Source organism: Corvus brachyrhynchos, unplaced genomic scaffold (assembly GCF_000691975.1).
Source record: "Corvus brachyrhynchos isolate BGI_N302 unplaced genomic scaffold, ASM69197v1 scaffold279, whole genome shotgun sequence".
In the NCBI taxonomy this organism is placed as follows: domain Eukaryota; kingdom Metazoa; phylum Chordata; class Aves; order Passeriformes; family Corvidae; genus Corvus; species Corvus brachyrhynchos.
In genome coordinates this window covers 6,961,720-6,988,178 of record NW_008246060.1, presented here as the reverse complement: position 1 = coordinate 6,988,178, position 26,459 = coordinate 6,961,720, and the positions used below count along the sequence as shown (strand labels likewise).

Genomic DNA, 26,459 nt, shown 5'->3' with positions numbered 1-26,459 from the left:
AGAGAAAGGCAGGTCCATCTGCAGAGGCAGCACGATGCCACTGTGCAAACCTCGAGCAGGCTTGAGAGGCTGGACCAGGATTTCATGCAGGACAAGTCTGGGCTCTGCAGGAAACTGTGTGTTAATGAAATGTCACAGGTGGATAGAAGAATATATTCCTCCATAGCCCAGTTCTCCCAGTGGTTCCTCAGTTGTGACAGTGCTGCAATCACCTACCATGCAGTTCAGACTGTGGGACAAGTGCAGACATCATCATATCTGCTATGGAAGCCCAGGAAAAGAATTAAAAATTGTAGAAGTAGGTCACATAGCTACATCAGTGTTTGGTCTTTGTGTAGACCTTAGCACAATCTGAAAACCTGGTAAGTGGGGCTGGGCTTTTAGATGGGAATATAAGGTGAGTGCGGGGTGTGGAGCCAGGAAAGGTGGAGGGTGGGAAAAAAACTTAACAGGAGATGAGAGGCTTCAGTAAAGAACAGGAACTTCAAAGAAAAATGAGTTTCTGCAATTACGATGCTAACACGGGTTTACTGATCTGTCAAAACTGCATAATATTAGAGAAATCTCCATTTTTCTGGGAATATTTATCAGACTCATTGGTTATAGTAGCTTATGCTAATGTCAGTAATCAAGTAACCAGACTGTAATGTGCAATGTTTACTGCAGTCTCGTTGTGCTGGGGGAGGTTGATCTCACAGTGATCAAACAGGTTTATCATTTTCAACATATATTTAGAGTGAACCTTGTAAATAATCTTGTCACCATCAGCTATGAGGTCTATCAGGCAGCTTCATTTACATTTGATGGAGTTACTGATTTTCATAGAAATAGCATTACATTTTTTTTCAGCAAATAAAATAAGAAAGCATCTCCCAGTTGTCTGAGTGGAGGTGAAGGGTTCTGTGTGGACATCCTGTTTGCTTGCTGGTACTCTGGGATGAATTAAAGTCCTTATATGTGTTGAACAGTTGTGTTGATTTATGAATGCTAAGAAAATCAGCAAAAATGTATCTCCATATAGCAGCAGCATCTAACATCTACCTGCTCTCTTATCTCATTGCTGAAAACAATGGGTTATTTAGAGAAAAATAAAACTGCTGCATGTTTACCTGATGGTAAACATTTTGGGCTGAATCTGATAAGACCCTTAAATGCATTCTTCAGGTGTTTAATAAGCTTAATAGTACAATATCAGTAGGCTACTCACTGATTTGAAATTAGACATGTTTATTTCTTCTGCTGAATTTATAGCTATAGTAATAAAATTAATCAGTACTGATTTACAATATTGGGAATATCAGTAGAGATTACTTGTGTTGCTTGTGAGACTAAGTTCTTTTCATTAATATCCAACATAGTGCCTCAAAGAGAAGTAACTAAGTTTATTAGCTGCAGAGATAATTTAAGGTCTTAAAAATGATAGAAAAGAGACAAGCTTAATCCTCTGAGTCTTCATACTGCAGGTGAAGTAAATAGTTGAAATTTCCAAGTTGTCTTGAACCTGAACATGGGAGTATAGCTATTATTTATTTGCAGAAGTTAGAAACAATCTTTCCACTTTTGCAATGAAATCACAGCCACAGGCTTTAGTCATTCAAAGGGAAAGAACATCAGCAGTTTGTTCCAATATTCAGCACTGTGTATAATTTATATAACAGGAGGTTTTGATGGAGGTTTTTCAAGTTTTCCTTTTTTATGGAATTGATAGTGGGCGAGGGGATCCTGTCCTGAGGCTATGTTATTATCTCTGCAGAGCTATACAAATACAGCAAGCCTAGGGTTTTTTTTCCTCCTTTGTATTTTTTTTCCTTTACAAATAAATGGCTAAAGCAATTAACCTTTACATTTTGTCTTCAATATTTACTTTTGCACATTGAGGACTTGAATTTGGTTTAGAGTAAAATTAACTGTATCTATGCAAATTGGGAATGTAAATGTTTTTCATTGTTTATTATACTGAGAATATAGCAGATTGTGAAGTTTTTTTTATAGATTTATGGCCTTCTTTCTTTCTAAATTGTTATCATTTCTTTAACTGTGATTTATAATTTCATCAAAACCAGACCAAGTATCTTATAAGGGCTTGTGTGTATGTGTGATTTTGTTATTGTGTCTTGACACAGATAGGGCAAATTACCAAAATATTCTGTATACTTACTATTACACCAGTTAATGTGTAGTGAAGAGCCTACCTGTTGCCAGGGAAATTTTTAATCTGGAAATATTTTAGTAGTCCCCCTTATCAGAGAGGGTGAAAGGGAGGTCCAGGTATTAGTTGATTCAAGATCATTGTCAGGATTTAGTTTGATCCCTTTTTAAATGTCTCAGAGAGGGAATTTTCTGTCGTGAAGATATTTTAAAAAATTAGTAGTTGAACTATTTGGTTTTATGTCTCTGATTCCCCTGAACAGTCTCAATCAGTTTTCCAACCTCACTAAACATTTTGAAGAGTACTTTTGTGTAAATTCATTACAGAAACAAATTACTAGAATTTCTCTAAAACAAACAACGGAATCAAATTTTGTGCTCTTTATTGACTGGGATTTAAAAAATATATTAATACATGCTGTTGCTTTTTCTTTTTGATATTAAAAAAAACCAACAAAACAACCAACCACTGAGAGCTTTGGTCAGTTTGTCAGTGAGGAGAGAAGATGGAAGGAATAAACACTTCCTACAGAATAAAGAAATCCCTTGTCCCATACTCTGTGGGCTCACATGCAAAGTGAAGGACCAAAAAATAATATACTTCAAAAAAATCTATATTTTCCCATATATATGTATATATATATCTGAAATTGATTATGGTTTTCACTTCATTAGGTATAGAAATAGGCTGATAACCCCTTGCTGCAAACATCATAAAACACAATGGATAAGAGAGCAGTAGTTTAGGTAGTATCCTAATCTAGCTGCTTTATGCATGGAAGGATTTTTCTTTATTTCAGACCAAGTTTTATTGGTCTTAATACTTAAGAGTTAAACTTAGGCCTGTTCCTTCCAGACCGGTCATCTGTTCAGAGTACTTGAGCTGTCCCAAGGTAGCTTGTAGCATATTATCATGTAGCATTTTGTGTTCAAGACAATCATCTACCAAGGACAATCTAACAGCACTTACGAGTTTCTTGCAAGCAATAAATTTCATTTGCAGAGGAAAATACTTTGCTGTTGCACTGATATCCTAAACCTGTCTTCTTCATGCCAAAGTCAGCTTGTCCTTAGGAAAGACTAAAATGTCTGTAGAGGTTTACAATGGGTACTTTCACGTCCAAGATTTTTCAGTGAGATTTACACGGTGAGTTGGTGAGTTTATATTTCTGTTCATAGTGTTAATATGACTAAGAAAAGAGCTGCAGGAAACCACAATCCAGACACGAGGCAGTATGGTTTTTTGTGGAGCACTAATAAATTAATCCATTAGTGACTGCAAATTTATCTTCTCTTGCCCTCGTTATCAAGTATTCACAGGTGTGTATGTATTTAGACAGTATAAATTAAAAGGGCTTCAGTACTAGCAACACATTACCATAGTGCAAGGACCATAAGGCACAGTATTTTTCCCACACCAACATGAAAATGCAGAAATACTGATAAAATAAAAAATAAAGGTGAATAATCTTCCTATCTGAAAAATATATTCGTTTCTAAGAACATAATACCAGAAAGAAAGAAGAAATCACAATAACAAAAATAAAATACAGTTGCATTATTTGGTTAATGACCCCATCTTGTGGAGCAGCGCCCATGCTTCAGCACATTTATAGCTCTCATACGCATTTTTTTTTTAACTGAGTCCGTTTCTTAATGGTGAATTACTTGGCAATGCACTTGCTGTGTCCAGGGAAGTGCTCTGCAGGCAATTCATCATTTGTACACCACAGCTGTAGAGCAATAGAACAGTTCTTTGTCACACCGTCGCTTGCTGGGGTCAATACTTCACATTTTAGTGTTTGGTTCAGTCTCAGGTCACCACCACAGCTCACAGCCCCCACTGGTTATTCCATGCTGCTGAATGTGTCTCTCACATGGACCCGCTGCGAGAGTTTCTTGCTGTTGTTAAGAGGGGACAAACCCATCTCCAAAGCTGGAGCTTGCAGAGTTGCTGATTTGCACCACAGCGGTGCAAGTGAGAGCATTCACTGGGCTGATGCCTGGTCACCGAGGGGCGGCCCAGTGATGGTCATAACCAGTGCTAGCGTGTGCTCCATCTGCCAGAGTTACCATTTCCCTCTTTTCTATTCCTATGTAGCTACTCACAGAGGTTGTTGAACTACACTTAATGATTGGCAGCTTGGATATTTTATCATAAAGGTTTATCCCACTGGACATCCTTTCATCGTAATCTGGGGAAATCAGCTTTGTCAGCAGTATACATTATGCTGGTTGCTGAAGTTGTTTTCCAGGCACATGAGATATTTAAGATAAATAACCTGACATGTTTCCACCCCCTCCAGTTGAACATGTTTTGCAGGAAGGCTCCATATGCCCTTGATTCTCACTTACGTATAAGCCACTCAAATATGAATTGAAATGCTTTTTCGTGTTTTTGAAGGAAAGGTGTATTTTGTATGCACTTTTTGAGGAAGTGGTTTTTAACCATGTTGGTGAATTCAAAGGGAGAATTGCAGGCTGCAAATGGAAAACATGTAGAGAAGAGGTATAGCCAAGTTAGGAAAAAAGGATTGTTTTTTTTAGCTGTTCCGCACAGACTTTAAAAGATGGTATTGCATGATCTTGCTTCATGTGTCAATATCCTTAGCTCCTTGGAGACCAGATTATGGTGCTTTGATCTCTGCTATCGTTTTTTTAAAGCAAGGAATTTTCAGCTGCATTTTGATCTAATTTACAGAAGGATGCAAAGGTTTGAATTGCAGGTACATAATATCTGCAAATTTCACAGGTACAGAAAATTAGATGGGGAAAAAAACAAGCTACAAATCTCTGTAAATATAGTACGTTTGATGCACTTTTGATATATCTGATCTCATACTCTTATAAAAATCATATTCTTATAAAAATTTACATTTTTTGTGTCAAATGTTCTAGGGATGTTTGTACATGATACTTGTACATGAATGCAAGAACACAGATTAGAAGATGGTTATGTGGAATACATATGCGTATGATTTTGAGTTATGTCTTTTCCAAAGGAAAGATTCATTTGGGTGTCACTAAACTCGCATAATGTGCCTTCCCTAACACCATGGTAATAAGGTATTTATATCATATACCATCATCTTGTGTTCTTTGCTTTTCAAGTGCGTATTGTGCCTTCTGTATGAAAAGAAATATGAAGTTTAGCAGTTCAGCAACTGTTCTATAGATTTGTATGCTAAGTGAACTGAGCAAGCTGATGCTCAGTACCTTTTCCTGGGTGGGTTGAAAGGGTGCAAAAAGTGAAAAATTCCCAGCATTTTCAACAGAACCCCAAATATTCCACGATCCCGTCACAGGTACCAGAGCTGGCAATAAAATGAAGTGTTTAAACTAACTGTTGGGTTATGTTGGAAAATCTTTTAGCTTTGCTGTGTAGTTCTTAGAGGATTCTAATTCGTCATGTGAAAAAAGGGCCCTGAAAAGTCTAGAAGTCCACGTGGTAATTCAGTCAATATTGTAAAAGCACTAAAATTTTTGCTTCACTTCGAGGTGTCTTGAAATTATTGCATCCTGTCTGTCTGATGGCCATGTTGGGAACATGGCTGCTCTCTCCTGCAGTCAGATTTGCTGTTGTGCAGCAGAGAGCAGATAGCATGTTGGGTGCAAGCGTGGCTGCTGTGCTGTTCTGAGAGCTGCCAAACTCAGTGAAAGCCTTCCATTCATGACTTTAGGTTCTGATCCCTGTCAGAGAAAATGAAAGAAGGAACCGTGTCTAACTAAGGACAGCAGTTAGCATGTCGAGAGAGGAGTTTCAGGAGGATGGGAGAATGAAATCTCTTTAGGTAGCTGGCTTGAACATAAAGTCAAATATAAAGGCATTCATGTCCTTCCCCAAATACACATCCCTTCTTGTGAGAGCTGAGTGCCCTAAATTCCCACCCTAGGATTGCCTTTGAGGAGTAGGGTTGTGCCTTTGTGAGCCCTGACCCCACACTGTTCTGCAGCACTGCCATATCAAGGTTGTATTTATATTTTACTCTGTTTCTAACATTTCTGTCTCTTTTCTCTTTTTTCTCTTACATGCTTTCATGAGTATAGCAGACCATTTAGGAATTGAATTCATGGGTAAGTTTTAATTTCTCTTCCTTTCAATTGCTCATATTTATCTTGGTTCCTTAGTCCAAAGAGCATGGAAGTTAATGGGAAGACTCCCATGACCTCCACCACTGGGTTTTGGATTGTGTTCCTATTATACTTACAGATTACACTTGAAATTATATGAAGGTTTAATTTTTCTCTTGTCCACTGCTATGGAGCTTAGAAACTGCATAATGATGTTTTAGTATTTCATTGGTATTTAATGAAACATAACATAAAGGTTATGTGACCATATCATCTTGAGGAATAGTATTTTATATGTGATTTTAGGGTAGAATTACTGACTTTTTCATGTAAAGGAAAGTAAATTTTAAATTAGAATATTTTGGGGTTTTTTAAGAATTTTGTGTTAATTACAATAATAAATTTAACTAGATTTAATAAGAAACATCTTATTAAAGATAATTCTCTAAAGTCAGAGAAATTCTTTTAAGAAAAGAGTCAAAGATCCATCATTCTGTGAAAAAAGTTAAATTGGTTAGGAAAAAGCTAAAAAAGGAGTGAATAATTGCTTCTTACAATTTTGGAAAGGGAAAGATGACATTCTGTTGGCTCAGCTGCAGCTCTGTGATGTGTTCATAGTCTCATACAATGACAGGCTTAACAGATTACCACTTCACCTCTCAGCTATCTTCAGACCTGGGGAAGCTGAGATCCATCCCTAACAGAGTTAGTGGTCCTTTATGTAAGAACAGCTTGCATAAACCATTAAATATGACTGAAAACACTGTAATAAAAAGCATGCAAATTCCTGTTGAAGTCATAAAACAGTTACTTTTAATGCGTTCTTTCCTTATGTTAAGTTTTACTTGGTTATTTTTAGATTTGAAAAGTAAGAGCCTGATAACCTATCGATTTTAAGTGGCAATGTGGGGATTTTGTTGACCAGTTAAGTATAAATTGTCAAGAAACCAGTATGGTGATGAATATTAACTGCATCGCAGGCTGCATTAACAAGAGGACAGCCAGCAGGCTGAGGGATTCTCTCCTACTGCTTTTGGACTTGTGCCATGCCTAGATCACTGTTCTCTCTAGAGAACTGGCTTGTGAGGTCCAGAAGTTTTGTGTTTCACTTCACTTTGTATGAGGCTTGAAAAGTGCCAGTGGAATCGATGCAAGGGTCTTAACAGACTTAGTGGACACGCACAGCTGGGAAATGGTTGCTTGAAAGGCTCTGCATATATCCTGCTTTTCCTGCTTAACTTAAATTGTGGGCAACAGTCTTGAGGCATACAAGTTGAAGGACAAGCATATATGAAAAAGAGGATAAGGACCATAGATATACTGGATTCTTTGAGTGAACCTTTCCATAAGAAGCAGGAAAGTGTTACCCAAGAGGCAAAGCTGAATTATTTTAATTTTATTTTGAGACTTTAAGTTTCCTCTCTTTTTTTTTAAGACATTCTCTTTAAGGCATGAACTAAAGCCAATCCCTGAAGTCTTGGCTCAGAGTAGTCCTCTCATATGAGTAGCTTTCAGACTTTTTTATTTAATATTGGAACAGATCCTGATGGCATAAAAATTAATGAAATCTTGTGTCTCAAGCCTGAAAATATTGTGACAGCAGTGTAAAATGAGGCTTGAAGTTGTTTTCTGTGGGCTAGAAAAAAGCAAGTTCCAGAATCATATGCAAAAGTGAAATGCTTGTGCTACTTAAATCCTCCTCTAGTCTCCATGAAGATTTATTTAGGAAATGTAAGCATGCAAGGAATCATTGCTGTACATGTAGCAAAGTAGAAATTCCCACCCTGTGCACAGAGAGTTCAGGTGACAGTATGCTCATCAAATCATGGGCACTCCTGTAAAACCTCTCCAGTGAGTTTACTTCTGTACTGTAGAAAATAATGGCAATTAGTGCAAAAAATGTTTTCTCTCTAGAAAAAACAACAATGCATAGATGATGCAGCTTTGTTTGTACATAATCCAGGGAACAGTCTTTCTAGTGTTTTCATTGCATTTGTGGGCTCAGTTGCCTTAGAAATTCCATTTTCATCATTGTCTTACAGAAATTTTGTTTGAAAATCATGTAAACCATGTAACTTGGGTTGCCAGGGCAAGTTGAATTCTTTCCACAGTAGACAAAGCTGAAACTTCATGTCAGTAGGAACATGTGCCTATAGAGGTGTCTCAGGGGAGAGATGAAATGTGCACTAGCTACACATCTAATTTAGTGTACATTTGCCAAGGAAGGTAGATAAGTGTAGTCATTTCCTTTTTTTTGTGCTAGACTCTTAAGGATCAGTGAAGTGCATAAACACAACCAGTCCTTTATTGTCCTGTTAGGGATCTGTGGTCCATGAATTTGTGTATCCTGTTGTGAACCAGTTGATGCTGTTTCCCCCCACCAGCTCCTGTGGCAGCCCATTCCAGTGCTCAGTAGAGGCTGTGTCTGTTGCTTTTCCATTACCTGTTGAAATCTGCTTCCTACTGGATCCTTCTCTCACAAACAGTATTTTGGGAACAGGAATTATGCATTCAGTGTATGTACCACACTGAATTTTGTGCTAACCTTGCTCATGGTCTCACACCCCCTTCCCTATCTAGGTGCTGTCAGGTTTGCATTCCATACAATATGCAATATTGTGCATTCCAAAACTGGAACACCTGATACTTTAATATTGCTGCTGATACTGATTTACACTGTTTGTTTCTTTGTATGGATAGAGAGATAAAGGCAGTCATATCGATGTTGCAAATGTAGCAATTAATGTATGGTTCGGGTGTATTCATGTGCAGCATCTCCTGAACTAGATGAAAGCCAAGTATGTGGTCAAGGGACACTATGTCCTTAAAAGTGTGGATTGAAGTATTGTCATCAGTGGTCCAGCTTTATGAAACTTCTGGTGATAAGAAAATGGTTTATACTTTCTAGTACATCACATCATAAAAAAAAAAGTCTTGTGTCTGATTGTCACTCGATTCAATATCCACCTCTGATGCAATCTTCTGGACAGGCTTTGGGCAAGGTCTTTTAATGTGTCTGTGCTTCAGATCCTCAGTTGCAGTAAGTTTTTACAGGCCTTCAGCATTTAGATTCCTGAGCTCTCCGGGGGATACCTTTCAGTAACATAGAAACTATTTCTTCTTTGCGAGAGGGTGCAGACTTGGCTGCGTCCTCTCCTCGTATGGGAGCAGAGCGGTGTGAGGAGAGCACCGTGCAGCTCACCCAGGAGTGCAGTGCACCCGCTCTGCTTTGGTGCCCGTGTCTCACCAATGAGGATGCACACAATTTTATCGACATTTCCGACACACAAGTAAGGAAAAGTTGTCCCAATGTCCCTACTGGAACTCTACGAGTTGTATTAACAATTTCATGTCAATGGAAAGCAGGGTGGCTGTTGGTAATGCTCATGTGAGCCAGAGAGATTGATAAAGGAAAAAAAGAGAGATTGGAAGAAGCAAATTCTATACAATGAGAAAACTCAGTGATGTGTCAATAGCATTAAAAGAGCATGGGGATACAAGTATCTAAAGCTTCTCATAATTTTTTGACCCAAGTGGTTAATTGCACTTCAGGGCTGAATGGTTTACTTTCCTGATGGAAAATTTGTTGATGAGGACAAATATCTGTGACAGCAAACATGGTCACTTTGGAGCAACAGGTAGCAGCTGAAAGCTGTTGTGGAGACTGGCATGGTGCATGTTCTCCCAGCTGCAGAGTGAAATTGTTACCTGAGAGTCATCTTTGGGTGTTCTGAGCTGCAAGCCAGTGCCCAAGACAAGGAGTTGCCTTTTTAACTCATTTCTTACACTGAGGATGAGTAGAATTAAGATATGCTAAGGCATGAAATGCAAAGGTGAGTATTGGAATAACCTGCTACAACACATGAACAAACATGTTTCAGCAACTCACCTCCACTACCTACTCCAATGATCCAGAATGATGATCTTTTATTCTGTAACAGTAATTTATGGTGGATACAGCTGAAAATAAAATGCTCCAATAAAGTGTAACAGCCGGGTTGCTGCAGTTTTGATGGAAATACAGACATAACATGAAGTAGTCTTCATCCTTGGGCTGCTTACCAGTTAAACCAGTATCAATGGTGTAAACAATTTTGATGTGATAATCTCAATCTCCCCATGCGTGAATTACAGAAAACCAATGTAGCAGTTGCTATATTTAGTTACTACCTTTAATTTGTTTATACTTAGGGCTTAAAGAGAAAATTAATATTTTTCCTTAGAACTACTCATCTTTTCTGGAAAAATCAGGAGCTTCACTGAAATCAATGGAAGTATGAATGGTATATAATACCTTGTAAGTGCTGAATCATTAAATAGCATTTAATTGAGCAGAGTAATAAAGTTACTCAAGAATGGGATCTTAGTAAACTTTATATATCTCCTTGCAATGACTACAATGTGAAATGTATTCAGTTTTCTGTATTCTGAGCAGCTGTTAACACCGGAGAAGATGGTGCATGCTGCATTTTCACTGTGCCTATTCTCACTGCCGCCTCATTGTGCTAAGATGGTTGCATGCCTAAGACTCTGGGAATACCTGATCCAGTTAACCAGCTTGACTCTGTCACCTTGTGTCATGCACTGTGACTGATGCATTTTTATTTTTGCAAACTGCAAAAGTTGGTTTTGCTGATGGGCAGGATAAGCAATAGTGCAACAACTTAGTATTTTTCCTGTTTGCAAGAAATAAAAAGGCAAAGTTCATTAGTCCTTGCACAGCTCAAACACTGGGAACCTGGACTCTTTCCTCTGAAATGCAATGTCTCTGTCTCGATGTGAGCAGCAACCAGAAAATGATAATAAATGACCAGTGTGTGCATGGATGGTCCTTGCCTTAGTTACCATTTAGAAGTTCTTGTCTGTTATAAAACCCTGTAATGCTCCAGTCCTTGCTGGAAGAGCAGATGAATGTTCAATTACATGAGCAAAATGTACGTGTTGTAAAGAATGTATGTTTAAAAAATAAAGAAATAAAGTTCAGTTTTCCCTGTATTCCTTTTGAATAGTATAAAGCAGGTAGATCTTGTTCTGATAATATGGCACACTATTTTTATGCTCCTGTTTGCACATAATCTTATTAGAGATTCTGATCACAGTCATGCCCCAGAACTATGAAAGCATGTCTGTCTAATAATTTTATTGTTATTAATCATATGCATTTGAAATATTTCATCTGTACTCTCTTGTTAAATTTCTGAAGAGCTATGAAGGGCTGTTCTGGTAGGCATTGACACTTGGAATGTTTACTACCATCGTCATCGCCCTTGAATCCCTTTGTTCTTCATCCTTCTGTTTTTTATCTTTTCAAACTCAGTAAAGATTTTGCTCTTGGGACCTTTTCCAAACTTACTAAAGGCTTTGCTCTTGGGACCTTATCTTTCTGTTTGCCTTATGAAATACCTGTTCCTTTTAAGTATGCTGCAAAATAACAATAGCATCCTGAGGCATGAAATGGATTTAGATCCTTGGCACTTTCCATGGGATTCACTTAGCTGGGAAGAAGAGTCATTTGTCATCTCTAGAGAAAAGAGACATGAGCATCAGAAGAGAGATTTTTACAGAAACAGCTGATGCCTGAGTGCTGTAATAGTACTGGATGGAGCAGGGGTTCCTCAGGGGCTACAGCAAACTCTGCCAGTGTTGTATCTGTTGAGGAAAACATACCTCCTAAATGAAAGTCAGTGTGCATCTGGTGCATAAGTCGCAGGTTGCCTCACATCTTGGCTCAGTTTAGGGCATATGGTTCTAGTTTAGTTGAGAGGGAAAGATTTTTACCTAGATGTTTTATAACCTATCTACCATCTTGATTTGGTGCTACCATCTTTACTTTTCTTGGTATGTCATTTTTCCAATGTGTCTGCATTTTATGTATTGGCATTGAACTGGGTTGGATTAACTTGCATTATTTTTAAAAGACAAGACTAAGATTTACTGTGTGGTTAACTTATGTGTGTCATTAATTGCCTGTGATGCTTTATCAAAGTAGTAATTCTGTGAACTGGATGGATAGAGTAATTTTAATATATGTAACTTACTCTGGTGACCTTCCTCAGTGTTTGGTTCCTGACTGAACCTCCTGATCATCTGTGATGAAACTTACAGAAATTTAAAAACCAAAAACTGATAAAAAGGTGTACTGACAAGTTTAGAAAACCAGAGTTGGTCTGGGTTTCTCTGTTTTCCTGGGGTCTGGGTTGGGAGGAAGAGAAAGTTGCATTAAATGGGGTCTGTATCAGACTGTAAAAGGGGTTGTGCATCATCCATAATGACACATGTGAGTGTTACTCTGTCACTCCCAAGGTGAATGTGTACTGAGTTCCACTTTGTGCTGATTGGAGGGCACTAATAAAGTCCAAGTGTTATCCATGGGTTAGAAAGAATTTGTGAAGCCTCAAAATTGGATGTTGTGTATAAGCCTTCAGGTAAGTTTCTGTGTACCTCCTACAGGGTTGGAACCCTGGGTTCAGAGAGTTTGTCTTTCAGTGCTGACAGGCAATGATCCTCAAAAGCACACTGCATTTGACCTGAGGCCTTGGGAAAAGCTTCCCAAATTGTGTGATAACACTGAGGTTGTTGCTGTGTATTTGAAGAGAAGTTTGTTGTATCACGGGGTGGAATATGTAGAGATGTAGAAAATTTAGGTTTATGGGCTATAGTAATATATCTATGTAACAAGATGGAGGATTTTGAGTGTAGGTTAGCTCTTCTCCATTCCTCCTCCTTCACAAATCTGGGTGGTCTGGTATTGGTTCGAAAAACCTGCAGTGTGGAACATGAATGATTAGTAATTGGATTATAAGTAAAAATAAATTAGTTGGCATTCCATAATTGGATAATTTGGACTTTAAAAGACCTTGGAAGGTAGCACTTGGGGGCCATTTTCACCTTGTTAACTTAGAGGCACGCTCTGTGCAGCTGTACTATAGATAAGAAATAATAAACATCTGAGTTCGAAGATAAACTCTGTGTCTCCTGCGTTTCAATCCAAACTCTGAGTAAAAGAAGCAAGAGACTGAGGCAAAGAAAATACAAATCAGAGAAAATTTATACTACAGTGCCAGGTACAAGCCTCTTCTTTATCGTGCCGGGTTCAAAAATGTTGGCACCTCGGGGAGAAGGGGCTTCCAGGTTGGGTTTCAGCTGAGGACACAGCATCTCATCTGCTCACAGAGGGGCTTTGCTGTGTCCTGTCTCTATGTACACATATTATGTGTATGTTCTGGTTTGGGATTAGACATGTGCCCTAGGTTCCTGCACAGTTGGTGTGCCTCAGAGTTAAACACTTTTTGTTACGAAATCCAGGTAATTGGATGGCTTCAACACCGAGCAGACAGCTGTGTATTTAAATGTGACCTTATACCCAGTCAGTCTCGTACCCTGCATTTTGAATATGGTATTTAGGTAAATGCTGCGCTGAGCCTGAGGAATTGTTAAAACTGACACCACAAGGGTATGCTAATGCAATTAGATGACTTGCAGTGTTGAGATTTGGCCTTTGTTTGGGCTCAGTTGCAGTTTAACCAGATGCAAAAATATGTAGACAGTAACTTGTACACTACTGAAACCAGCCTAGCCGGGCAAAGGTGAGAGCCACATGTCAAAGGTGGTGCTACAGACAGCTGCCACAAGATCTTCCACTGACACTTGATATTCCCAGTTGAGAGGAAGCTTCAAAGCAGTGAGTACCATCTGGACATGTCCCTGGGAACTTGGGATCTGTTGTTATGGGTGGGGGGATTTATTACTAGCAGAAGGTTGTTCACGGCATATTGAGGTTATCTTGACACAGGAGGAGAGGCTCCAAACACCCAACGTTTATGCAGCCGCAGTGAATCAGAGCTGCTTTGCCCTTTCCCTGCTTGGAGGTGCTGCATAGATGCCGAGTCTCATTCATGAATGATGCAAGGATTTGGAAAGCAGGACGTAAGTATCTCAATAGATGTTCTATGGCAGTGGTGCACTTGTAATGTATACTACAGTTGTATAGAAAAATCAATGGTTTTGACAGTGAACTAAACCTTTCTCTGTCCTTCTTTTTCCTGCCTAGAATGAGTAGAGGTGGTGTCCTGCCTGTAATTGCTGGAAGCAGAGGGGAAGGGTAAGCAGCATGGAAGAATTGGCAGTGAGCTGCATAGAGCACTAAGTTATTGTTTCATGCACTGCCTTTTCTCTTCTTTTGCAGGCGCTGTAAGATATTGGCACATGGAGCGCAGAGATATTCCTGCTCTGGCTGACAGTTCCTAATAAAGATATTTTCATTGTAATTGAAAATTTTCTCATGATCCAATTTCCTGTTCCTATCAGCATTGGTTTATCCTCATTTCAAGCATGATTCTGCTGAAAAACACTCTGTCCAGTGGGCCAGGGTATCTATTGGTATTGCTTCCGACTCGACAGTCAACAATTATCTGGGAAACAAGCGTGAGCAGCACAAAAGAAAGAGGGAAAAACAAATCCTGTGTATGAGTGTGCAGGTGTTGTGCTTGTATGCTCAGTTCTTAACAACAGTGGAAATAATCTCAGAGTTGCTTGCAAACTGTTACATTCAGATGACAAATGAACTTTTTTGTTTACCACTGCTGTCTTTTCTTCTTTGAATGGTTAAATAAATTGCCATGAGGTATTTTCATTTAGTATGGATCCAGATCCTTTTGGATCATGTTCATATAATTTACTCACTGCATTTCTATCTGTTGCATCAGTCATCCTGTAATTCTCATATGAATTAATATGATTTTTTTTATTTTTGTGCTAAGTTAATTATGTACTACTCCATGCCTTCTTTAGTAAGTAAACTCAATTACAATATAGCATTACTCTATGGTTATTCTTTTACATCTCTTGGTAATTTTGCATTTCACATTCGAATGGCAAATAAAAATGGAAACATAAAAAATAACCTGGTAATGGAGGAACATAAAATGGGGCAGTATTTAAGTTCTCAGCAAAATTAACTAAAACAATTTAGGCTCTTCACTATTTGATAGTGAAATACAAAGTAACAGAGAAGAGCCAGACAAAATTAATTAGACCAAGCAGTTTATAGAAGAGATGAAAATGAGAGAAAAAGCAGTTTATTTGCCATTAAGACCGTTAATACTTCTATTAGTAGCTTCCCACACCTTGCTGTTAATGAGTAGGAGCGTAAGTTGTTTCCTCATTGAAATAATGACCTTAGTCACCAAAAGTATAAGGTTTTAAGTAATGCAAGGAACACAGAGTTGAGCCAGCTGATGCACTTCCCTGGTGGCTGCCTGCCTAAGCCTGGCCTCCCTCGTGCACTTGCAGCTCTTGCCCGTTCTCTGTGCCATGGGATAAAGTTCTTCAGTGGTGTAAAGGCTTGAGTATCTCACTGCAAGCCAAGAGTATTTAACATTGATACCTACAAAGGCTCTGGCTGTTTTTAGTGTTAGTTGACTGTAAATTTTGAGAATTGCAGTGTTGGACTTAATAAGAGTTACTTTTGTGTTGCTCTTGATTTCTGACTAAAACACATAGAAGTCAGTGGATATTTTGGTATCATGTCTGTTATTTCTAATATAATGTACAGAACCTGAAATCAGGATCCAGTGTGTGACTAGACTGAATTATGAAGTGAGCTTGTCCTTTTCCTGATTGGCTCCAAATCATCTAAATCTAAAAAACTAGATAAATCTCTCAACAGTAGTTACAAAGCTGAGTATATATAAGTCATTTGGTGCTATTGTGAAAAGCTGGGAGTATCTTTCTTTCCTCTCCTGAACTTCCAGTCTTCTTCTCCCTAGCTTTTCTCTTTTGTACCTTCCTGATTGTTTTCTTTTCTTTGTGTACCCCCGTGGACCTTCCTTTTGTGTTAGTTTATGAAACCTACTGGTCAATGAACTTACTCTGTTTAAATGTGTTGCTGTTTACAGCAATGACTACAAATCAGTTGTATCACAAACTGCTCTGTTTAGCTTTAATGGAGAGTACAGCATGCACACACTGAAGTTTTACTCATTTATTATCGTAATGTCCTCTCCTGTACCCAGAAGTGATGCAGCATTTGAAAAATGGAAATCACAATATACACTAACTTTCCCAGCTCATAAAATATGAATGCTCAGAAAATGAATACAGCAGTGTTAAATACAGTTAATCAGCTTTAGAAAAACAAAAATATGTATTTATCACTATAATACATACATGCATGGGATATTAATGAAAAATACCAGATACTTCATTTTCTGTGTTTATTCTACACTGTGCTCATTACTCTCATTCAAATAATTTAAATTTGCTTTCAAGATAAGGATGATTTGCTGGTGATGAGAAAAGTTGGGATGTCTTCTGTGCCATATTTTTCTTTAATGCTGTGAAGCAGAGTCTATGCACTGAATATAAAGCCAGCTGGGCTGGAAATTTTGTACATTACAATGGACCGACAGGGTAGACCTTTAAAATTGTTGAGCTGTAAGTAGTTGCACATAGTGCATTGTTAGTAAGTGTATCACAAAAATATAAGACTTTATTAAACTCAAATTAATAACCTGCCTCAGTGAGATAAACCTGTGACTTCTGCTGAATTTTGCTACATGAAGGTTTTCTATGCTTCTGTACTTTAGGTAATGTGCTAAAAAACCAAGAAAGTGGCCTCGGTTAAGTGTTTGTTTAATGAATGATGAAGAGAAAATTACTAAAACAAATTTTATTTCAGTCAGTTTTTTCTTGTGAATCTGCCTACTGTGTTTTTAAAATTTCTCTTGACTGATGGGGTCTCTTTCCAAGGTAAGGTGCTACCAGAGCATCTCATTCTTTCAATTAGTAGTCAATCTTGTCTTGAAATAAGATGGCTGACCATTGGTGGGAGAAGGTGAGTGAATCCTATAAAAATCCTAAAGAACAAATCAAGTAATTTTAAATTGATTTATTCCATTAAGTTACTCAAAGGTGAACTGGAGAGACAAAGTCGATGTAGTTGTCCTAAATTATGCTGTTTCTTTGAAGTTAAATAGGTATTCATGTGGTTTTTTCCAAAAATTACTTATTTTTAAGCACACGTTCGAGTCAACTTTTTGTTCCAATAAAATATGAAAAATACTCATTAAAACCTCAGGGAAAATACGGAAATTCTGTTACTTATTTTTTGCTGGATACAAGTAGTGATTTGTGAGAACTACACTGGATGGCCAATATCTTACTTGTCAGTATTGGGTCAAAGGTTCTTACGTGACTCTGATGCAGTTGATTGTGGAGATACTCACAGCTTTTTACCGGCTAAGCTCGTAGTTCAATGCCTTAGAAAGCCTCGGGCAGCCTAGAGAGGTAGCACAGGCAATCCAGCATTTCGGTAGCTCTAAAAGCAGCAATAGTAGCTGCAAAGCTGATACCACCAGTAGAAGCAAAGAGGGAGAAATATAGTCCTCACTTGCCTAATTCCTGCAATTAGAAGCTTTCAAACAGAAACAGAAGCAGATGTTTGCAGAAAGGGTGCAAGCCAAAGAGGGCAGGCGGCCCCCTCTTGTGCCCTTCTTTTACTTGGAGAAGGGGAAAGGGGGGGACTGGGGGGGGACCCGGGGTGAGCGGCCAATCAGACACTGCTGAAGAGTTTGAGTTACATTTGGTTTTGCCCGCGCTTGGGACAAAGGGGTTCAGAGCACGTGGCAGAGGCAAGTGTCTTGGGGAGGGGGAAGGGAAGCTCGGAACAGGCAGCAACAGTTGATGTGGATAGAGGACAGCTGAAAGACAGTTCAAATGTATGCCTTGCCACTGGTGCTGCTTAATTCAACTTTTATGTCAGGAGCTCTTTTGCTCAAAGGTTGAGTAACGTAATGACACTGGCTTGCTTTTTCTAGTGATTTGTAATTTTTTCTATACCTTTTAAGATGTGGTAGTGTCCATGTTTCAGCTATTTCATTGCCTCAACACCTTTGTGGATTGGGTTTAGCATCTGCAGGCCTTGAATCAGTTTGGTAATCATCCTGTTCAGTCTGCTCAGCCTTGTTCAGTGAAAGTCTAACAGTCCTTGTGCAAAGAAAATTCAGAATCACCTGTAAGTTTGCAGGTGTAACTCCTATTGTGGCAAATGCCCTGTGAATTCAGGATTGAAATGTGCTCCAGACACCTTGCTGTATATCCAGCCTGCACTTCTGGTTCTAGTGGTGCTAGTTTGGCAAAAATGGGACATAGTCTGGTCGCCTTTCAGAGCTGTGACAAATATGGTGGGAAAACAGTTCACTTTTTAAGAAGCGTGTTCTCTGCCTCCCCACTCCCTAAAATATGCTCCATTTCCCTAAATCTTTTTTTCAATCTAAATTTGTAGAGTTTCTTCTCTTAATAGTGTATGCAAATAAAAATTCATTAAAATAGCAGTATATGATTCACTTGTCTGGGAATTATCTTCCCATAAATACACTCCATGATGTAACATTACTTTTTCTCCCATTCTATACTCCTCATTTTATGGTACCAAGGTGTGTACCATCAATCATTTCATTTACAATTTTGTCATCTTTATTGCTTGCTCAATCATTTTGATACCTTCATCTTATCCTCCTTTGTTTTGCTGTCAATATTCTGAAAAATATGGATGCTCATGTTGGTAGCACAGCTGTGCTGATGAACCTGCTTGCAAAGTCCTCTGCTGTTCCAAAGAGTCTGTCTTTCCCTGTCATTATTTGTGTCACTGTTGTTGAGAACAGCTTTTTAGCTGTTTACTTCCTCTGGGTGTTTTCCTTCCCTCTTCCATTGTTTGTCACAGCTCTGCAGCCATCTCTCACTCCCTGGTTATTTTGGTATCACCATTACTTCTAGTGTCGGTGTTATCTTTTTTTCCTTAAAAAAGTCTGTAATGTTAAATTTTCTGAATTATTCATAAGGTCATATATGAACACCTGCATCTATTATTCAGAACTACTTATTTCTTTTGTGTGAGAGCCTAGAACCTCTTTTATAATTCAGTAATAAATGAGAGCCTTCCATTTATTCAGACCTTTTTTTGCCAACCTCATGTTTATCTCCCAACTGTCTTTTAGTTAATTGTGCAGAGCCCTGCAGTGCAAGGAGCTACAGACTTGTTAAAATAATTTAGAGTATCCATTCCCTCTTTGCTGGCTCTGTCTTTATGCCCTGGCCTCCCTGTGCGATATGTTTGAAGTGGTCCTTGGTCTAGAATAGATTATTTACTACACACAAATCTTTTTTCTCCAGTTCTTTATCTTTTATCTGAGAGTATTACTTAATAGTTATTGCCTTTTTACCTTTAAGGAGGTGCTAATTTAATTTTTTTAAAAAGTTTTATTTTGCTTTATGCCACTTATTATGCTGCCACATGTACTTTTTTTATTTACGTTCCCTGTTGTCTGAAACTTCTGTCCTCTAGCAGTAGTTGGTGTGCCCGTGAGTTTCCTACCTACTTAATAAGTATTTGTAAAATGGATTTTCCCGAACCCCTGCATGATTCTGGATGGAATCTGAAGGTTTCTAACCTGGTGATCAAAGCAGCGTCAGCTCAGGTGCCACCAGGATGCTCAGGACTTTACCCAGATTAATCTTTAAAACACAACTTCCCCAGGCAACCTGTTCCAATGCTTGACTGTTCTAATGGTAGAAGATTTTCCTTATATCTAGATAATATGGCTCAATTTGTTGTTTGTCTAGGAATACTCTGGAATAATGTATTTTCTGCTTCTTGATACTTTGTAATTCAGACAAATAATTGCTTATTGATATTTGATTCTCTGCTTATCTACAATGTTGTGCTCTTGATAGGTAAAAAAGAATTTAGTCTTAGTTTTGATCATCCTATTTTTCTTATCCTGTCGAAGCTATACTAGTCCTCATTTATTTATGTCATTTTACTACTAGAAGACGTATGTGTTATATCTCTAAGGTAATCCTCCCTCTGCAGCTTTGTAATTATCTAGGCCTACAGTATAATATTTTATTGGCTTTATGCAAAAGCAAGTTCTAAAACTAATTAGTTTCAGTCCTTTGTTTTAGATTAGATCATCACAACTGAAATTCCAGGAAGTTACTCTGTTCTAGACACCTTTGCTTATTTACTGTATGTTTGTGAGAACTTCTCACCTAGTACCTGGTTTCACATTAAATTCTGTATTTAGGCAAAAATGTAAAGGAACAACTGGAGGTACTGAGATTTCTAATGGCCACAAAGATGTGCAAAGCAGTTGAACAGTCTTGACAGTCAGTTTACAGAAGTATGGTGTGTAACCTGCTGTGATTCCTCCTATCAGACCATTTAACAGAATTCAGTCATAGGAGTACCAGAAACAGTAGGATTCACCATCAGTTTATTCAGCTCTTTCAAATATTTTGGGTCTAGCATGAGAAAACTGGAAACTGTTAGATACAGCTCCAATAATGCAGTCTGCTCTTCAAAGAGCCTTAGTAAAAGAGTTACAAGCTTTAGAGAATGCCATCAAAACAAGGCCTGGCTTTAACTAAACAATTTAAATACACTTTGTTCCGTAAGTGTTTTCATTAACTTTTATTAACTTTTGCAATAGCCTGAATCAGGAGCATAAACATGAAAAGTGGATTAACAGTCAGGATTGACTCACACCTCAGTTTTGAAAATCTATGTAAAGGGGGTTTTGATGGCTCTTATGCTGTTTCCTTTCTAACATTGCCTATACTTAAATTGCTGTAGTTGCATGGTATTTTCCAAATACATGAACTCTAGGAAACTCTTAATAACTTTAAAATAATTAAAATGTCTCTTTAGATACTAGTTTTACTTTCTTCTCTTACTTATCTTTGTGTTTTAGTGAATATTGACATTTTTTTCCGTGTCATTTAACTTGAACGTAAAATGACATAGTAATTTTCATTAACTTTATTTTTCATTTTCTTCAGCAAGTGATCATGCATTAAGTTCTTTTATTCACTAAGAAGCCTGAATGCAACAGTGTGAGATTTTTTAGTTAGCCACAAAGAAAAAAAATAACCACAATCTTTCCATTTTGGAAACCAGAGGTAACCTTTTGTGCCTTAAGGACAACATTGTATGTTAGGTTTGTTGTTTGTTGTATTTTTTAAAGTTCATCCTGCAGTTCATTAGAAACATTTAGTGGTAAAAAAAACCTGCTATCTTTGATCATACCTGACCCATTTAATTGGGAACAGCCCAGAGGGATCTGTCAGAGACCAGAGTTCCCCTGCGGAGCCGTGACTCCACCTGGTTTCCTGGAAAGGTGAGCTGGTACTGGAGCACAGGTGAGAACAGAAACAGAGTTGCAGGAGGGTATGGATTCACTGAAGGAGGGATGGCAAGAAACAGAATTTTGACCCTATAGTTTTACTTTCTTAACTGGGAAGAGATCTATGTCTTTTTGAGGAATTTGATTCTGCTGTGCTCCTGGATATTAACGTGAGATTTCTCTTGTGTGGTGTGATAAAATTCGTGGCTGCAAACTGATTTGAAACTGTTTGTATAGTTAGTGAACAAAAGTAATTTCAGATAACATAATAATTCTCATTTACAAGCTGACAGAATTGTATCTGGAATTAATATAGGTGATTAAAAAAATATATGAAAACCATATTTTTGTATCCCAGGTGCCACAATATGTGCTAACTTACAGTTCTAATAATAATTCCCAAGAAGTAATGTAATTGTGATTTCTTTATGTAATCTGGCATTCACATCCTTTATCATTGCATCTGTCAAAAGTGTGTTTTACACTGTGGGGGATTGAAAGATAAGTGCTGACAAATGCCCCTGTATTTTATGAAAAATTGCTAAGTGGCTAAATGTATAAATGCATTACTGTATAAGATAAAATAAATCTTAATTCCTGACAGAAAATCTCAGAGGAATCAGTTCCAAAATTCAAAGTTTTGTGGAACAAAATACAACTCAAGGGTTGTAAATTGAATATTACTGATCTCGCAATTTTCTTTTGTCTGTGGAAATACCTAAATCAGTTATCCAGCATATAGTTTCCTCTTTTATCTTCTGTAATCCTTTCTAGTTTTCTGTTTTCCCTAAGGCATGTACACACACAATTAAAGTAACTTTTTTTTTTCCCATTTGTGTTATACACAAAAGCACAAATTCTAATTTGTTCCAGTCTAACCTACTGATCTAATCATGTGTTGTGTCATGATCCATCCCACTTTGTCCAGGCACATCTATAGCAATGTATGAAATTAATTGTCCTTTCCTTAAGAATACTGTTAATATGGACCATCATGTTGTGGGTGCTCTGCTTCTTGGGGGTTTTTTTGTGGAACAGAAAGGAACCACTTCAGGTTGCCTCCTACTAGGGAGTATTACAGAGGAAAATGGTTTCTTACTGCAAATTTAATCATTCTTGGTTAATAAGTTTGTTGCTACCCTAAAAATCCGAAGTACCACACAGGTAAGGAGTTATGCAGTTCATTAACTTAATGTCGCTGAATTAGAAGACCTCAGCTCCTGAGATGAGCCAGTCATACAGAGTCCTTTACTACAGAAAGCAAAGTGTGTGTGTGTGTGTGTGTGAGAACTGCTTTGGCAGCAGTGCTGGTATTCCTCCACCTGCCTGAAGAGGCACAAGTGCTGTGCTCAGGAGCTGAGCTGAGCTGCTCACCCACTTGCCACACACATCAGGGTATGTTCTGCCTAGTTTGTCTTACGTAGGGATAAATAAACAACTGAAGGTGTGCCCTAAACCATGGGGGTACCTTTATAAAATAATTAAATGCCATTTATGTTTAGCTGTTAGCGTTGCACTTGGTGTTTTCAAGAGCATTTGTTATGAATACAGTGAAGAAATAATGTTCTATTGTCCAAAATACTGTGTATGAAGTGCCTGAGCCTTTCTCTTTGCTGCTGTGCCTTTCTGCACCTATTGCTAAATTGCAGCTTTTTAGGGAGGAGACAAGTAGTGTCTGAAAAACACTCATGTCTGCTGGATTGCTTCCCAGGGCTGTTTGCTCAGCATGGAGTGCCATGGATCAGGGCTGTAAAATGCTGTAAGCTCTCCTGTTGGACCGTGTTTTTATGCCAAATTGTTTAAGACAGAAGCTGATGTAGGCAGGAAAGGTAAAGTTAAAAACAGGGGAAAGTCCAGTGCCTTTTCAAGAAAGCAAGGTGAAACCCCTTCAGTTGTTGGTTAGGAGGCAGTGGAATCAGCTGGAAAAGGCAGCAGGGATCCTATGAAACACTGTGATTCTGCTGCTGTAGAGGAAAAGGGGTTGTTTCCTGTTGTTACCCTCTAAAAGCCGGGTCTGGGAATGATGATTCTCATGGCAAAAGTGAAGCCAGGAGTTTTGCTGAGGAAACATATCAGTAAGTGCTGCAGCTGAGTCAGAAAATGAATGTTGGTCTGGGGAGAAACATCAATAAATGTGCCTTGTGGATCAGGAGAGGAGTGAAGGGTGCTCCAGTGTGGGTGTGACCCATGGTTTTTTCTGGCTGTTCTGTGCATGATATGGGATGTCTGATTCAGAGTTCATGGCTTTGTACACTGCCTAGTAAGTGTACCATGGCAAAGTTTCACATTGGGATTTAATTAATTTTGCTTCTCATGTGATCAAGTGTTCCTTGTCCATATATTTATTGGCATTTCTATTTTTGAAAATGAACTCGTATTTTTTTGCATATTTAATTTCTGTGACATTATGCATGTTTTAAATTTAGTTCAGTTAATCCAGTTTGCCCTGGTAGAACTCTTATATACCCTCATGTACTACAGATTTAACCCAATCTAGGTGTATCCTTATTTTTTGGGTGTTATTAAGGGATAATTATGATGAAACTACTAGAAGGATATATGGAGTTTTAACAGACAAGATTATTGTGTCGTATAATTCAAAGCCATAAGAGCAGTCCAGTTTTAAGGGGAAATGTAAAACTAATTACTCCTCTCCATGTCTTTCACAGAAAATAGCTGATGTTTTGTGTGTTTTGGTACATGTCACATGTTGCCTGTTTCAACAATAGCAGGTGATCCGGCACTGACCCCAAGCCCTTATGAAAGTAAAATTGCCATGCTGAAGTTGAATCAGAACTGGTTTGTATATGGAAAAAATACAGTATATAAAAAATATAGCACTGTAGAAGAAGTTATCATAGAGAAGATATTAGGAAACCATTTTTCTGCTTATCCATCACAGGTGACTTGTAGGGTGAAAGCAAGGCTGTGGCACTTAGAGCCATTACTTGCATGAAGGAATGAATGTCCAAAAGAATAAATACAGAAGAGAAATGTGCATTTATTGTCTTGATTAAGTGAATGAATCTTACTTACAAGTGCCATGAACTTTCTCTGTACAGAGATGTACATCTTCATAGAAAGCACACTGTGGATTTAATAGGAAGTTTTTGCTGTTGACTTTGAGGGAAGACTGGGTAAATACTCACTTCAACAGAGCTATGCTCACTTACTCCGTTTGAGGACCTGTCCCTATTATTTTAATTAAAAAGCAGCAGACAAAATCTGATCATGCAGAGCCTGCTCCATATGAAACCCAAAGTTAAAATTAATTCTTTGTGCTCAGTGTAAAACTGAATTTAGCAACCATGTCATGTAACCAGATCTTCTGCAGCGTGCTCTGAAATGCAGTGTCTTGGGAAAAGCAAAGGAAGCAATTGCAAAATTCACTTTTCCTGGTTTTTTGCCAGAGCCATGACAGAAACTTTGTTAGGGAGCAACATTTAATTAAACTGTTATCAACTTAACTTTGGGGTATTTCATAATCTCACCCTTGGCATTGTCTTTTTATTAGGGAAAGGCTTAAGTGACTATGAAATATAATTAAAGGCCGTGGGGAGGGCTTGCACACCACAAAGCTGCTAATCCATTGGAGACTTTTGTGGGAAGTGAGCATTTTTCAGCAGCGATGCAGAGCTCTGAAGGTTATCAGGACCTTTTATCTTCTAGTCAGCTTTCTCTGAACTTGAAACTCTATCTATGTGAAGTATATCCCAGCAAATATCCACTGAGCTTGAGGTGGAAAGACTAATGTATTGCTGCTTTTCCTCAAATGTTTCAGATCCTTATAACTGTTTATTTGCTTTATATAGCGTGTGGAAGCCTGAGTGACAGTCCAGGACATTAAGCACAATAAGTGTTCAGTGCTCCAGAGCATTTATTGTGCAAAGTGCTAGGTGTTATTCAGACAATGTGGGTTTGACACTGCAAATATAGAGATGTATATTTGTCTTGACCTCAAACTAAAATAAAAGATCCAGACCGATCCAGTAATAGCAGGAGTGCAGTATTTTCCTCTCAGGTTTGTTGTTTTTGTGTAAGAATCTGATCTACTGGGAACAAGAATGGTGCCTTCAGTTTGCTTTCATATTTTATTTCCTATCATTTACTCTTTTTATTCAGCGTGGAAGAGTCTGAGCTGTAACTGGGAACAAGGTGTCTGAGAAAATACTGGCTGACTGACATTTGTACTCAGTCTCCTTTGTTAAGTCTTGCAAACAGTAAGGAGAACAGTTGGCTTTGTGAAGGAAGAAGCAAACCCCAAGAAAGAGCATCTGAGAAGATTTAATTATTTGAAAGGAAATTAATAGTTAATTTTTAAAAAAGCCTATTGGCAATATTTGGAGTTTCTACTGCTGAATAGAGCTCCTTTGGTTTGAATCTAGCCACTCCTAACCACACACACCCAGTGATCACTCTGGGAGCTGCCATCTCAATGTTTAGTTAAACATGCCCATGTCAGGCACTTTAATACAGCTTTAAGTGACAGCAGTATTGTGCTGTCCCCAGACTCATTTACTGGTGAATAATCATGTCATGCAAAGTCCATTAGTGCCATTCTGCATCCGTGCTGCTGGGCTTGCCCATCACTAGCAGCTAACAAAGAAGCACAACATAAATTAGCCACTTAATTTAAACCAGAATGCAGCTGGAGCATTCATTATGCTCCTTGAAAAATCTCAACTGTCAAAGCTAAATACTTTCACCAGTTGTTGGTTGTTTGCTTCTTTGTTTTTTTCTTAATAGTTAAAAGTGCTGAAGCTTTGACTGAAGTCTTACATCTTAAATTTTTTGGGAGGAGTAGTAGGCTTATTTGCTTTACAATTTTTTACTGAAAATGTAGTGTCCCAGCTTGGGACAATAATTTACATAAATATAAGTTCTGACTTTTTAACTGTTGTCATCATGCCTTCCACAGAGCTTTAAATATTGTGATCTTTATCAAATGCATTCTTCATAGGATTTATATAGATACCACTTGCCCAGGCTTACTGAAAAGTTCCGTAGACCAGGGAGTGCTTGTCCTTCAGTTGTTACTTGGCTTGAGCCATTTCCCTA

At 38.1% G+C, this 26,459-nt stretch overlaps 1 protein-coding gene and 1 long non-coding RNA gene across 4 annotated transcripts in view; both read left to right on the top strand.

Moving 5' to 3' along the window:
- NRG3 (neuregulin 3) overlaps nt 1-26,459 on the top strand; it is a 207,672-nt gene that overhangs the window by 132,324 nt on the left and 48,889 nt on the right. For all 3 annotated transcript variants that reach the window (XR_001865910.1, XM_017746441.1, XM_017746442.1), the window contains exon 2: nt 6,196-6,222. Coding sequence is in view for 2 of the 3 variants with exons in the window: in XM_017746441.1 (XP_017601930.1) it covers nt 6,219-6,222 (4 nt within the window). In the remaining variant the exon portion in view is untranslated. The remainder of the gene's footprint in view (nt 1-6,195; nt 6,223-26,459) is intronic.
- LOC108449652 lies at nt 13,136-16,448 on the top strand. Its single transcript, XR_001865911.1, has 3 exons — nt 13,136-14,145; nt 14,270-14,320; nt 14,405-16,448. It is a non-coding gene; the product is annotated as an uncharacterized LOC108449652 (long non-coding RNA).